The following is a 13954-nucleotide window of genomic DNA, read 5'->3' on the forward strand; positions in this document are numbered from 1 at the left end:
TAGAGTAAAGCATTTGATAGTGCCCCACATAATTGGATACTCAAGGCCCTTGAAATATTTAAGATCTCTCTTGCCATCTTCAAATTCTTACAAGGTAGCATGGCCAAATGGAACACACGTCTCCTTCTAAACCATAGTAGTGGAATGAGCCAAACAAGCATCATCAACATCAAACAAGGCATCTTTCAAGGTCACTCCCTCTCCCCATTACTTTTTTGCATGGCACTGATCCCACTATCAAATGAACTAAATAACACCAGGTATGGGTTCAAAGTTTATGATACAACAATAAAAAAAAAATCTGTTTTATATGGATGATCTGAAGTTGTTTGTTAGAAATGACAAAGAGCTAGCAGAGCTGCTAACAACTGTTAAAGAATTCAGTAATGACATCAGGATAGACTTTGGCCTTGATACGTGTGTTAAAACAACTTTTGTAAGAGGCAAGCTCAGGCAAACAGCTTCCATTAAATTAGATACCTACACTACCATCAAGGAACTTGACCCATAACAAAATTACAAATACCTGGGAATAAATGAAGGAGATGGTATACAACATGCTACCATGAACGAAAAAAATAAGAAAGGAATATTACAGGAGAATAAGACTCATATTAAAAACTGAACTCAACTCTAAAAATCGCATCAAAGCCATTAACACCCTGGCACTTCCAGAAGTCCAATATAGTTTTAACATCATTAACTAGAATCTTATAGAGCTCCAACGCCTGGACAGGAAGACAAGAAAACTACCAACTTGCATCACTCAAGAGCAGATGTTGATCTGTACCTACCTAGAAGTAATGGGGGAAGAGGAATGATGCAGGTAGAACTGTGCTATAAGACCTCCACAATAGCAATGGACAGCAAAAGAGGATTAGATGCTGCAACTTGTGTGCAAACATAAAAGCAGCAAAAAATCACATTCTATTGTCAAGGAAGCTTGCAAATTTGCAAGGGAACTTGGCATTAATATTTGAAGAACCTGAAACCACTGCCACAAAACAAGCAAAATGGATCAAACAGACTGCAAAAAAGAATGGGCAGAAACAAACTGAGGAGTGGTGGAGCCAGAAGCCTCTGCATGGACAGTAAATACTTCAAAGTTGAAATGTAGATCAAGCAACAACCCATCAATGGCTGAGAAGCTCAGGACTGAAAGCAGAGACTGAAGCTTTCATATTGGAGGCATAAGATCAAAGCTTGCTCACAAAAAACTACCAAGCTAACATTCTCCAAAACAGTTCTTACCCTAAATGCAGATTCTTTGACACATTTGACGAAACAATAGACCATCTCATCTCAGGATGTCTTGTGCTGACACCAAACACAAACAAAAATCGCCACGATAGGGTAGGACAGTATTTACACTGGAAAATATGTAAACACAACAAAATCAGCACTCCTGCTAACTGGTATGAACAGCTTTCAGTCATACTGTAACATCTCTTATCCTTCACTTGCCCTAGGACACTGGGTGTGTCTTGGCAAGTGACTGTAACAAACATGCAGATTAGAAGTAAAATAATAATAATAATAATAATAAACTGGTGTGGGAGGGGGAGGCAAAACGCACCTGATGACACTAACATAGACAGACTCACTCACATAGATGTGTGTGTTGTGTGCTTTGACAATATTTAGTTCTTTTGTGGGATTGTAGGTCAACTGTTAAGAAGTGGAATCATTTACGAGTTTAATTAAAACAAATCTGAAAGTGAAACTTCTATTTCTACACCCACAGACACAGTTATATATAATAATATATAATTGTGTGTGTATATGCATGTATGTGCATCCACACACACAATCATCGTTGCAGATACTAAAGTATATGGTAGGGGTGGAAGAGCAGATGGAGAGGTAGACCTGATACCATAGATTTTACTCTAGCCTTTGCTCTTTTCTTCAATTTGATTCAGTTAGTGACTTCTCTCATGCAGTCGTCATCAGCTCAGATATGTGTGTGTGTGTGTGTGCATGAATGTGGAAATTTTGTGTCTTCACACCATCTGACTAATACAGGAATGCCATATTCCCATTTCCTGTAGACCATCTTATTCTGCTTGTCATTCTGTTACTTAGCCCATCGGTAACGCTTTCACATGATTAGAGAAAAAGAAGGAGAAAGAAAAGAGGGAGTGAGAAAAAAACAAAAAAAAGTGGGAGACAGAAGTGTCCATGACGTGAGATAGAGGGAATGTAATTATAATGCTTCCATGTGATTAGTTGAAGGGAAAGCAAAGAGGAAGAAAAAAAGAGAGAGAAAAAGAGGATAAGGTGAAGAGTGAGATAGAAAGAAAGAGAAAGAAAAAGGAGAGAGAAGCGTCCATGATGTGAGGTAGGGGGAATGTAATATTTATTACATGGTTAAAAACGTTAGTTGAAAGTAGTGATGGTATAGAGGAGGAAAGTTTAAAATATAATTTTAGCAGAGGGGTGATGTTCTGATGGTGAGGTTAAAAAAAGGCAAAGAGAGGAGTGAGAGAGAAGAGGGAGAGAAATAATGATGGTAGAGATGGAGGTGATGACTGAATAGTGTAAAGTGTATTTTTTAAAATTGAACTAAGTTTTTTTTATAACACCTATCACTTAACACATGTGCATAAATGCAATTGTGAAATATTCTTGCTTATTTACGTGGCAAATATATGCAACTTAACTAAAGGTTGTATCATATGTATGGGATATTTTTTTTATGGGAAAAATAAGAGTGAATATTTATTTTATGAGTGCTGTGAATTAGTCAATAAAATTGTGCATGAAGTATATAAAGCATATATATAAAGTGCATTAAGTAATCCTCATATTCCAGTTTCTTCCACTTTTCAATGAATAGCAGATCTTTCCATACAGACACAACAGAAGTTATATTTTCAGGTGTTTTGGATAAAGTTTTCAGAAATAACCCAGTAGGTTTACCATTAATTCCATTAAATATTCATGGGTCCTGCTAGTATATATGTATATGTGACCGTTGACTGAACACTATTCAAATTTGTTTTCTCCGTGTTTTTCTCCTTGTCTCCGTATTCTTTCTGTTGAAGAGCGTAGCTCGAAACGTCAAAGACTTTCCGTATTCCCGAGCGTCATACTAATACATCCTTTTGTTATTTACACCACCTGTCCTCATCTGTTGTTGTTTTTTCGTACATTCTCCCATATATATATATATATATATATATATAGTCACTCTACCCATTCAAAAATAAGTGGAATAAAAGAAATCCTTTGTTTGAAAATGAGGTAAGGGTTGTTGACACTAAGGGTGTGTGGTCATAAAAATATATTACCTCAAATTTATCTCCAACCAACTCATGTAAGTATGGTTAAACAAATGAACAAAACAACAAACTATCCATCTACTATATATATATATATATATATATATATATATATCATAGACAAGTTAAAGTAATGGTGATTACATATAATTCCTTTATTATAGCAAATTTGGCTGACAGCTGTTTCCAGCAGTCATTATAGATAGGTTTACTCAATTGGTCTATTGATCAATTGAGGTAAATTGAAAGACCAAAGAAAATTAATGATACCTTCATCAGAGTCATTGATGGAAATAACAAACAGAATGGCTATTGTATAAATCCTTCACTATATATATATATATATATATATATGCACTATAGTATGTGCATGTATAGCGGCAATGGATGAGAGGATCTGATGCGTATAAACAAGGCTAATGGGTTGATATATAATAACTGACCTTGAAATAGTGAAATCTTCACGCACTAACTCACATGGCCGGATTAGATCCTATAGTCCAGTAGATGTGTCTGAAACAAACAAGAAACATAGAATGTGAGTAGGAGCATATTTATATATATCTATGAGAAGCTATCTATCAATCAATCCTCTCAGTTTCTCATACAAGTTCTGTGTTTCACAATCATACAAATTGTTAAGTATGTTGCTTTATCTGACATTTTAGGCACACCAAAATTAGCTGGATCCTGATGACCATATTCTTATTACAGTGACCTGTAAAAGGAGGTTGTTTCTTAATACAAGCATACAGAACAAATGCTGCAAGACATCTTGTCCAATAGCCCCACAATTTCACAGATCCACCTCTCTGGGCTGGTATTTCATTGACCCCAAGTGGATGAAAGATAAAGTTGGCCTCGGCGGGATTTGATCTCAGAGTAGTGAGAGTTGAAACAGATACCATGAAGTGTTCTGTCCAACACTAACCTTTCTGCTAATTCAATTCTGAGCATGAGTTCATGTGCAGGGTGTGTGTGTGTTCCACAACACACCAATAGAACACATGAATTAATTATAGTTTAATACAGTTGTTTCCAAAGTGGGTGAAGGAAAAATCCAGGGGAGGCATCGGCCAAAAGAGGGTGATGGATGTCAGTACCCTCTGTATTTTTCAATAGTACACTCAGGTTTAGAAAATAGTGTTTAAAAATCGATATGAAAATGTTGCTTGATCTTTTGGGAAAAAAAAAAAAAAAAAAAAAAAAAGAGAACAAAAATAAATTTAAAAAGATCCAAAGTTTACTAACAAAGTTGGTCATAAAATTCCAAAAAGAGTATTAAGAAAGAGAAAACACAGTACAGTACAAAAAACATCAACATCAATAATGACAAGAACAGCAAGAACATTTACACATAGAAGTGTATGTGTGTACTTATGTATCTATGTTCTTGTTTTAACACTGTACAAGACAGTGGTCTCCAGTAAGTTTTTTCTAGGGATCTGCTCACTTTCTTTGATACCAATATCAAATGTATGTATATATAAGTGTGCTTGTATGTGTATATATACAAGAGATTACCCAAAGGCAACTGGAAATGTTTCCACATTTCAAAACACTCCCCTGCTTTTTTAAATGTCTACCCATCCCCTCATTATCCCTTTGGAACTCAAGCTGCAACTTATTTTGTATTTTTCATCATGTAGCATTCCGCATTTTGGAACACTTATAATTTGTATTTTTATAGAAAAACATTTGGGGAAAACTATCATGCATAAATCAAATATCTCCATTTGTTTTTTGGGGAGGGGGATTTTAATTGTGAAGATTAAAATGAAGAGGTGGAAGTATGAAATTTTTTTCTCTAAATTACAAGTGATTCAAAATGTGGAATGCTGCAATATCTGTTTGTCATTATGTTACTTAGCCTGTCGGTAACATTTTCACATGATTAGAGAAAAAGAGGGAGAGAGAAGCAGCCATGACGTGAGATAGAGGGAATGTAATTGTAATGCTTTCACATGACTAGTTGAAAGGAAAAGGAGGAGAAACAAAAAGGAGAGAGAGAGAAGGAGGATAAGGCAAAAAGTGAGATAGAAAGAGGAAGAGAGAAGCGTACATGATGTGAGGTAGAGTGAATGTAATATTCATTATGTGGTTAAAAACGTTAGTTGAAGGTAGTGATGGTATAGAGAAGGAGAGTTAAAAGTATAATTTTAGCAGAGGGGTGATGTTCTGATGGTGAGGTCACAGGAAGGCACAGAGAGCAAGGGGAAAAATGGTGGTGCTTGGAAAGCGAAAAGTGTATTTTTTAATTGAACTAAGTTTTTTTATATTACCTATCACTTAATGCATGTGTATAAGTGTAATTTCTATGAAATATTCACATTTATTTATGTGGCAGATATATATGCAATTTAACTAAAGGTTGTATCATATGTACAGGATATTTTTTAGTTTATGGGGGAAATGGAAAAAATAAGAGCGAATACTTCTATAAAATTGTGCATAAAGTATATAAAGTGTATTTATGAAGTGCATTAAGTACTCATCATACTCCAGTTTCTTTTCCTTTTCAATGAGTAGCAGATGAGCAACTATCTTTCCATACAAACACAACACAGGTTATACTGTCAGGTTTTTGGATTAAGTTTTCAGAAATAAGGTTTACCATTAATTAAGTGAAATATTACAGGTTCTGCTAGTTGAAGATAAATTGTACAACATACTAGAACTACCAAATTTAGCTTTAGGAGAGTATCCTTCATCAAGCAACAAAAGTATGCCTCATCAAAAATTAATGTTTGGTTCAAGAGCTGTTATTTGTATGTAATGCATGCATGTATGTATGTATGTATGTATGTATGTATGTATGTATGTATACAAATACATATGGGCTTATATATCAGGTCATCCCATAAATAATGCAGTTTTTTTTATACTTCTTTTATTTTCAAAATTAAGATAAACAAAGTTCTTTTTAAATGTAAAGTATATTCTTCATTTTCCACAATTCTCTTCCATCTGGGAGACTTGCAAGGCCCCTCTTCCAAAATTTACTTGTCAATGACAAAAAATTCTCCTCCAGTACTGTTCTAACCTTGTCTACAGAATTCATATTTTTTCTGTCCAAATGATTTTGAAGACTGTGAAATAAATGATAATCAGTCTGACAAATATGGTAGGTGGGGCATCATTTCCCATTCAAACTGCTCCAGCCTTTGGAATGTCATCCTCACTGTATGTGGCCAAGCATTATCCTGAAGGAAAAACACTTTTCATCTTGAAACCAAAGATGGTCGTTTTTCTTCTAGAACAGACTTAAGCCACTCAAGCTGCTTGCAGTAGATCTTTATCATTTGGTTTGGGTTTAAAAGTTCAAAGTGGACTAAATCATTCATATCCCATCAAACAGATAACAATACCTTACATGGGTGTAGACCTTCTTTAGCCTGGGGTGCTGGTGCTTCTCCTTTCCCTACCCACATTCTTCGGTGCTTGACATTTTTATAGAGAACCCATTTCTCATCACCAGTCACTATATGGTCCAAACATAGTTCATTCATGAGACATGGCAGCAAAGAAGAGCACACATTCATTCTCTAAGTTTGTGAGGAACCCATTGACCCAATTTTCTGACTTTTCAATAGCATTCAGGTGTTGATGGATGGTTGAATGATGAAATCCAATCTTCTCTGCTAGTTCCTCAACAGTTACGATGGGATTTTGTTCCACCAGGGTTTGCAGGACATCCTCATTGAACTCCACAGATCTTCCAGGACAAGGCTCATCTTCTAGGCTGTAGTTTCTGGCTCAGAATTTCTAGAACCACCGCTTATTGTCTCCTATCATCATCATCATCATCATCATCATCATCATCATCATCATCATCATTTAACATCCATTGTCCATGCTGGCATGAGTTGGACAGTTTGACTGGGTTGGCACGCTGGAAGGCTATGCCAGAATCCAGTCTGATTTGGCATGGTTTTCTACAGTTGGATGCCCTTCCTAATGCCAACCACTCAAAGAATGTAATGGATGCTTTTACGTGCCAGTGGTAACTGCCATGACTCAGCTTGATGGGTCTTCTCAAGCATGACATAATGCCAAAGGTCTTGGTCATTGCCTCCATGAGGCCCAACGCTCAAAAGGAACTCAGCCATCTCACCTCCGTAAGGCCCATTTGAAAGGAACTCAGCCACCTTGCCTCTGTAAGCCCAACACTTGAAAGGAACTCAGGCATTTTGCTTCCATTAGGCCTAATGCTTGAAAGGAACTCAGTTACCTTGTGTCTGTCAGGCCTAACACTTGAAAGGTACTCAGCCACTTTGCCTTCATGAGGCCCAATGTTCAAAGGTTGATTTTTTTTTACATGCCACCAGCACAGTTGCACTTGGCTTGTTGGGTCCTCTTAAGCAGAGCACATCACCAAAGGTCTCAGTCTCTAGTCATTGCCTCTGTGAGGTTCAAAGTTCATGCTTCACCGCCTCATCCCATGTCTTCCTGGCTCTACCTCTACCACAGATCCCCTCCACAGTTAGAGATTAGCACTTTTTTATACAACTGTCCTCGTTCATACGCATCACATGACCATACCAGCACAATCATCTCTTTTGCAAACCACATCTGATTCCTCTTATGCCTAACTTTTCTCTCAAGATGCTTACACTCTGCCAAACATGCACACTGACATTGCACATCCAGCAAAGCATACTGGCTTCATTTCTCTTAAGCCTACGCATGTCCATGGCTGTCATAGCCCATGTTTCACTGCCATGTAGCATAGCTGTTCACACACAGGCATCAAACAATCTGCCTTTCAATTTGAGAGAGAGAGAGAGAGAGAGTGAGAGATCCTTTGTTGCCAACAAGGGTAGGAGCTCTCTGAACTTTGCCTAGTCTAAACCTATTTTCACAGGCACGCTCTTGGAACAAGCACCTCCACTACTAACCTAGTAGCCTAGATACCAGAAGCTATCTACTACCTATAGCATGTCCCCCTCGCAACTGATGGAGCCTATTTTCTGCACATGTTCAGTGTTTATTATGCCTGCGCACCTTCCACATACAAAAGTTAGTTTCTCTGTTAACCTTCCTCTCATATTGTTGCACCTTTTGTGTGACCAAAGCTTACACTGGGTGCATCTTATGGAGTTTCTACCTATGCCTTTTCTACAGATTGAGCAGGACCATCTACTTGAAGGGGATTGTGATTTGTCTGCCTTCCTACTTACTACGACTTTGGTTTTTACTAGGTTAACTCTAAAGCCCTTTGATTCTAGACCTTGCTTCCATATCTGGAACTTCTTCTCTAGTTAAGGTAGTGATTTAGCTATAAGAGCAAGGTCATTAACATAAAGGAGCTCCCAGGGATAGCCTGTCCTAAATTCCTCTGTTATTGCCTGGAGGACTATGATGAACATAGAGGGGGCTGGGCACCATCCTTGGTGAACCCCTACTTGTACCCTGAATTCTTTGGTGTACTCATTGCCCACCATCACCTTACTGGTAGTGTCCTTGTACAAGGTCCGTACAGCTCTCACCAACCACTTGTCTATCCCTAGTTTCTGCATCGCCCACCAGATAATGGATCGGGGGGGGGGGGCTCTGTCAAAAGCTTTCTCCAAATCAACAAAAGCCAAGTACAGAGGTTTAACTTTGGCTAGGTATTTCTCCTGCATGCCTTACCAGAAATATGGCATATACTGCATTGATATTCCTTGCACTTTCCATTACTTTGTTGCTTTATTGAACTCATGAAATAAAATAGGCTGAATATGCTCCTTTGTCACTTCCATTATAGCTTTGAAAAAATAACTGTTAATAACAGGAGTGGCTGTGTGGTAAGTAGCTTGCTTACCAACCACATGGTTCTGGGTTCAGTCCTACTGCATGGGACCATGGGCAAGTGGATTTGGTAGATGGAAACTAAAAGAAGCCCATTGTATATATATACATCTATAATATATAAGATGGAAGATGTATGTGTGAGTGTGTGTGTGTATGTGAGAGAAAACAAAATTTGGAAGCTGGCATTTTCTGCATGATAGCTGTCTATGATAACATTAGATAAAACATTAGGATGAATTAATTTATGGCAAAAATGAATTTCATTTCTATAATCAGTATACAAAATTACATCTAAACAGAAAAGATAAAAATAAAAAAAAACTGTTCAGTACATGTAAACAATACATATTTTGTAGCAAAAGTTCAAACAGAAAAGTTTATGATGCACTCTTGGAATTTGTCAAACAAATTACAATTTTTCTATCTCCCGCACCATATAAACTCATAGAGATACGAATTAGCCATAGAATGGCGGATACCACAGTGCTGTTTTTTACAGACACCTATGTGCTTTCCACTTGTTGTGTATGGGTACCATCTTTTGAGGTAATAAACTCAACGCTGTGATTCACTGTTCTATGTTGAAAATTATAATCAATTTCAGAAATTTCAGAGTGACTTGTGGAGACTGAAACTTGTGGTTCCTGGAAGAATCACCAAACATATGCATTCCTCTAGTGTATTGTGATTCCGACATAGCAACACACTGATCTTGCAACACACTCCTCTGAAAAGCCACCACTGAGGTAGCACTCTTCATCGGATGTATTTACATCTTGAGAAGACTGTTTTATCTATCTCAACAACCTTCCCAAAGCAGACTATACTTTGGCTTGTTACTAGGGTAGCAGTCACCAATGTGTCTGTGGCTTTTGATTTCCTAAAATTAGCTGAAATTTGAAAAGTTGAAAAGCTATTAACTTTTTATTTATTAATTTATGGCATAAATTAATTTCATTTCCATAATTAGCACAAAAAAACTACATCAATACACCAAATTTGAAATCGACTGGAACAAAACTAAAGGAATTAGCCAAACAGAAAAGATTCCAATACATATTGCTTGATATGCAGAAAGCTTCTTCAGGTATGCAATTTTGCATTTGCTGTTGCTTTGTAGGAGGCTTCTGAAATTTATTAATAGAATTGGTGTGATGGTCAGCTTAGTGGTAAGGGTGGTTATCCTGGGTCTATTTGTAGTGGTCTTATGTGTGGGTGTGCATGGCTTAGTTTTATTTGGAACCATGCCAACTGCTGCACTATTTTTTGTGCCACATTAAAAAAATTATTGCTGTTCTATTGTTGCAGTTTGCATTGCACACCATTTTTTAGCGGTCTTCTTTACTGCAGGTCTGCATTAGGATATGAGTCCCTCTTGGTGTGGTTTTATTCTATTTTGTTGGCTAAGTGGAGAGTGGTTTTTGTCATGGGTTCCATTCTGCCTGAGCTTTGGATGCACAAAGTCTACTTTGTCTCAATATCTCCATATCTTTTATGTAAAATTTACAGATGATACACACTTCAGGCACTGTTTCCTTGTTTCTTTTGTGGTTTCTTTCTGCTGTTTTTTATATTTGTGTTTCATCGGTCTTTCAGTTGGTTCCTTTTTTCTCTCCAGTGCTTTGAGAGGTGGTGTTGGGGCTGCTTTTCTTAGGAACTTTTCTTTTACTTTTCAAACTTTTTCACCCCCATGAATAAGAATATCCTCATTAATGGTTACCTTGGAGTTGCTTTCCTCATTGGGATTTCCACATGGTATTTCAACATTGGGACTGTTCTTTGCGTCAGGTGCTTCACTTGGAGATTCACTATTTTAAAAAATAGTATGTAATTTGTCCAAGTATTGCCTGATTAGTGGATCAATTCACTCAGTACGAACTTGCTGGTCTTGACTCCACTTATGCAGATACTCAAAAATGATTTGGAGTAGTTTGTTGTACTTGACTTGGTTCAAGAATTCCTGTATTGTGCACCTCTTCTTAGCATAACACAAAATCACCACACTTCTCTTGGGTAAGCATTAAGCACATCCAGTAAAGTTTAAACTGGGAAAAGTAGTACATCGGCATACCTTTAAAAAAACATACCTAAACATGAAGATGTACCTTGAATTAAGTACATGAAGATGTACCTAAAGACCAACACTATTATTGCTAGAATACTATGATAAGGAGAAGGAAATCCTGGCAACCAAATATGATCTCTACCACAGTAACTTCTGAACTTATATATCTCCTCCACAGAACCATCTACTTGACCAGTTTGAGAAAGACATCCTAAATATGATCAGGAATGTAAAATTCTGTAACAGTCACAATCCATTTCAACAGAAATTTTATGAGATATCATCAACCAGATTCAAAAATCGGATAAACTACAGATAACTGTGAACAAAACTGGAAATATCTATTACTTGCAACTTAGCACATATCTGAAATTCATTAGAAAAGAGTTCAATAAGAACTATAAAAAGACTGGTGATATTAATACTAGGACTGATACCCTAATTTCTACCTTAACCCTTTAGCATTTAAACCAGCCATATTTGGCCCAAATATTCGGTTTTATGTTCAAATCAGCCAGATCTGATCTCTTACACCTATCCTATAATGTCATTCTAAAAATAACAATCACATTACTGAACTCTCAATGCTACAAGATAATGAATGATTAATTTAAAACAATGTGAATAAATCAGCTTTCCATTTGACAGAGAAATATGAATGATAAAAGGGTTAAATTTAGAAGATCATATGAAACCAGCCTAGGAACTCACATATTACACTTACAGACTCCAAACCAAACTTTTTGCTTAAACCCTCAGTTAGATTCATCTGATCCTTTAAATCTGATCTAGATAGGGTAAGTAAAGCCATATTAGATGGAATAATTTCCATTGTTAAACATCGCAACCACCTAAGCCGATGGAATAACTCCAGTGGAGTTATAACTTGGTTCAGCAAACTTAATAACAAAAATGATATTTCCTTCCTCCAGTTTAACAGAAAACCAATTATTATTCATCTATTTCTCTTATCCTACTCAATAAGGTGCTTATCTTCACACAGAAATTTGCCAAAATCTGAAACAATGAAAGTAATATTATCTTTACAGCTAGATGTACTTTTATCAGCTTCCAAGGTGAATTATGATCCTGACCTGCCCAGGACAATGAATATGATATCACTATGGGCTCATCTGACTCTGCCCAAGTTACAACCTCATAGGTTTATACCTCCTACACAAATTCCATAAGTTCTTCCCTTTTGTTGGGCGAAGTCTGTATCAAGACAATGCTCTCCTTATTGTGAGTAATCATTCTTCTTTGTCCTCCAAAAGACGAAGGAAGAAACAATAGATATTTTTCAAAAATTCTAATGTATCTCTTTTGAAAAGGGCACTACTGTGGTAAACTTATTCTACCTAACTTTTGACTTAAGTTCAAAAACATTCTGCCCCTACCTTAAGTCCAACAAAAACTCACATTATACCCGTAGATTCTGTAGTCATTCACTTTCAGTGGAAGAATGTGGGGGGAGAGCAAGAGATAGATATAAACAAGGGAAAAGTGATCTATGGTAAATATGGGTAGAACGATGATGATGGCAAGAATAAGGGATGGATGTCAATAAGATGTGGCTGGAGGAGGGGAACCAGTTGTTTGTGTGGGGGGAAGGAGAGACAGTAGCAGTTGTAAACATGACAGGGAAATTGGTTGGAAGGCAGAACTACTTGTGTGCATATAGTATGTATACAGGGTGATAAGGTGAACAGTTAACAGTATTAGAAAGCATAAAGATTAAAGTTGTAGTTGAGAAAAAGTTAGCTGACATAAACGACTGGAGACCATCTGAATATTGGAAGAGAGTTACCTGTATCATGATGATTCACACTGGGTATCGAAACACTGACATCATGACTGCTGCTCAATGCTCTGTGAACACTGTAAAGGCTATAAGATGTGACACAGCAGACATTCTGTCTACATCTACATGTCAGAATTCATCCTCACATCTTTGGACAGGGCTTAAGGCTCAATTCAAATGGTAATGTGACAATGCTGAAGACTGTGGTCAATCTCTGGTTGGTTGCTGCTAAAAAACCATATGTGTGGCAGCAGGATTCAGTTCCTTGCCATATCTCTAGAAAGAGTTAGAAGTGTTGTTGGAGAATTTCTATGACTTCACTAGCCCCAATTTTTGGCCTTCTAATTCTCTCAATTGTAATGCTATGGATTACTATGTGTGGGGTGCCATTGAGAAAGACACCAACTGCTTTTGTGGCCAAGATCAAGGAAGTGTTCAAAGATTTTCCTAGGGATACAGTGAAGGACGTATGCACCAAGTCCTGAGAGCAGCTACTTTTATCTCCCAGCCATAATCTTGCCAATATCGTCAACATTTTAAAATACTGCAAAATTTAGCTAAAAAAAAAAACTGCAAAATTTAGCTAAAAAAAAAAAAAACTGCAAAATTTAGCTAAAAAAAAACCCTGCAAAATTTAGCTAAAAAAAAAAACTGCAAAATTTAGCTAAAAAAAAAAACTGCAAAATTTAGCTAAAAAAGAAAACTGCAAAATTTAGCTTAAAAAAAAAAACTGCAAAATTTAGCTAAAAATAAAAACTGCAAAATTTAGCTAAAAAAAAAACTGCAAAATTTAGCTAAAAAAAAAAACTGCAAAATTTAGCTAAAAAAAAAACTGCAAAATTTAGCTAAAAAAAAAAAACTGCAAAATTTAGCTAAAAAAGAAAACTGCAAAATTTAGCTAAAAAAGAAAACTGCAAAATTTAGCTATAAAAAAAAAACTGCAAAATTTAGCTAAAAAAAAACCTGCAAAATTTAGCTAAAAAAAAAACTGTAAAATTTAGCTAAAAA

The 13954-nt window shown here is 36.4% G+C and overlaps 1 protein-coding gene across 7 annotated transcripts in view; it reads right to left on the reverse strand.

Annotated features, from left to right (window-relative positions):
* Positions 1-13954, reverse strand: part of LOC106873104 (uncharacterized) — a 271061-nt gene that overhangs the window by 89394 nt on the left and 167713 nt on the right. For 4 of the 7 annotated variants that reach the window (XM_089338906.1, XM_052975587.2, XM_089338907.1 and 1 more), the window contains one exon: positions 3728-3797. Coding sequence is in view for 3 of the 7 variants with exons in the window: in XM_089338905.1 (XP_089195031.1) it covers positions 1252-1296 (45 nt within the window). In the remaining 4 variants the exon portion in view is untranslated. Of the gene's footprint in view, positions 1-1251; positions 1371-3727; positions 3798-13954 lie in introns of all 7 variants that reach the window. The other 3 variants (XM_089338905.1, XM_052975584.2, XM_052975585.2) reach the window with 1 other exon arrangement.

The sequence above is a fragment of the Octopus bimaculoides genome, chromosome 21, assembly GCF_046866305.1.
Source record: "Octopus bimaculoides isolate indiv1 chromosome 21, ASM4686630v1, whole genome shotgun sequence".
NCBI classification, from domain to species: Eukaryota; Metazoa; Mollusca; class Cephalopoda; order Octopoda; family Octopodidae; genus Octopus; species Octopus bimaculoides.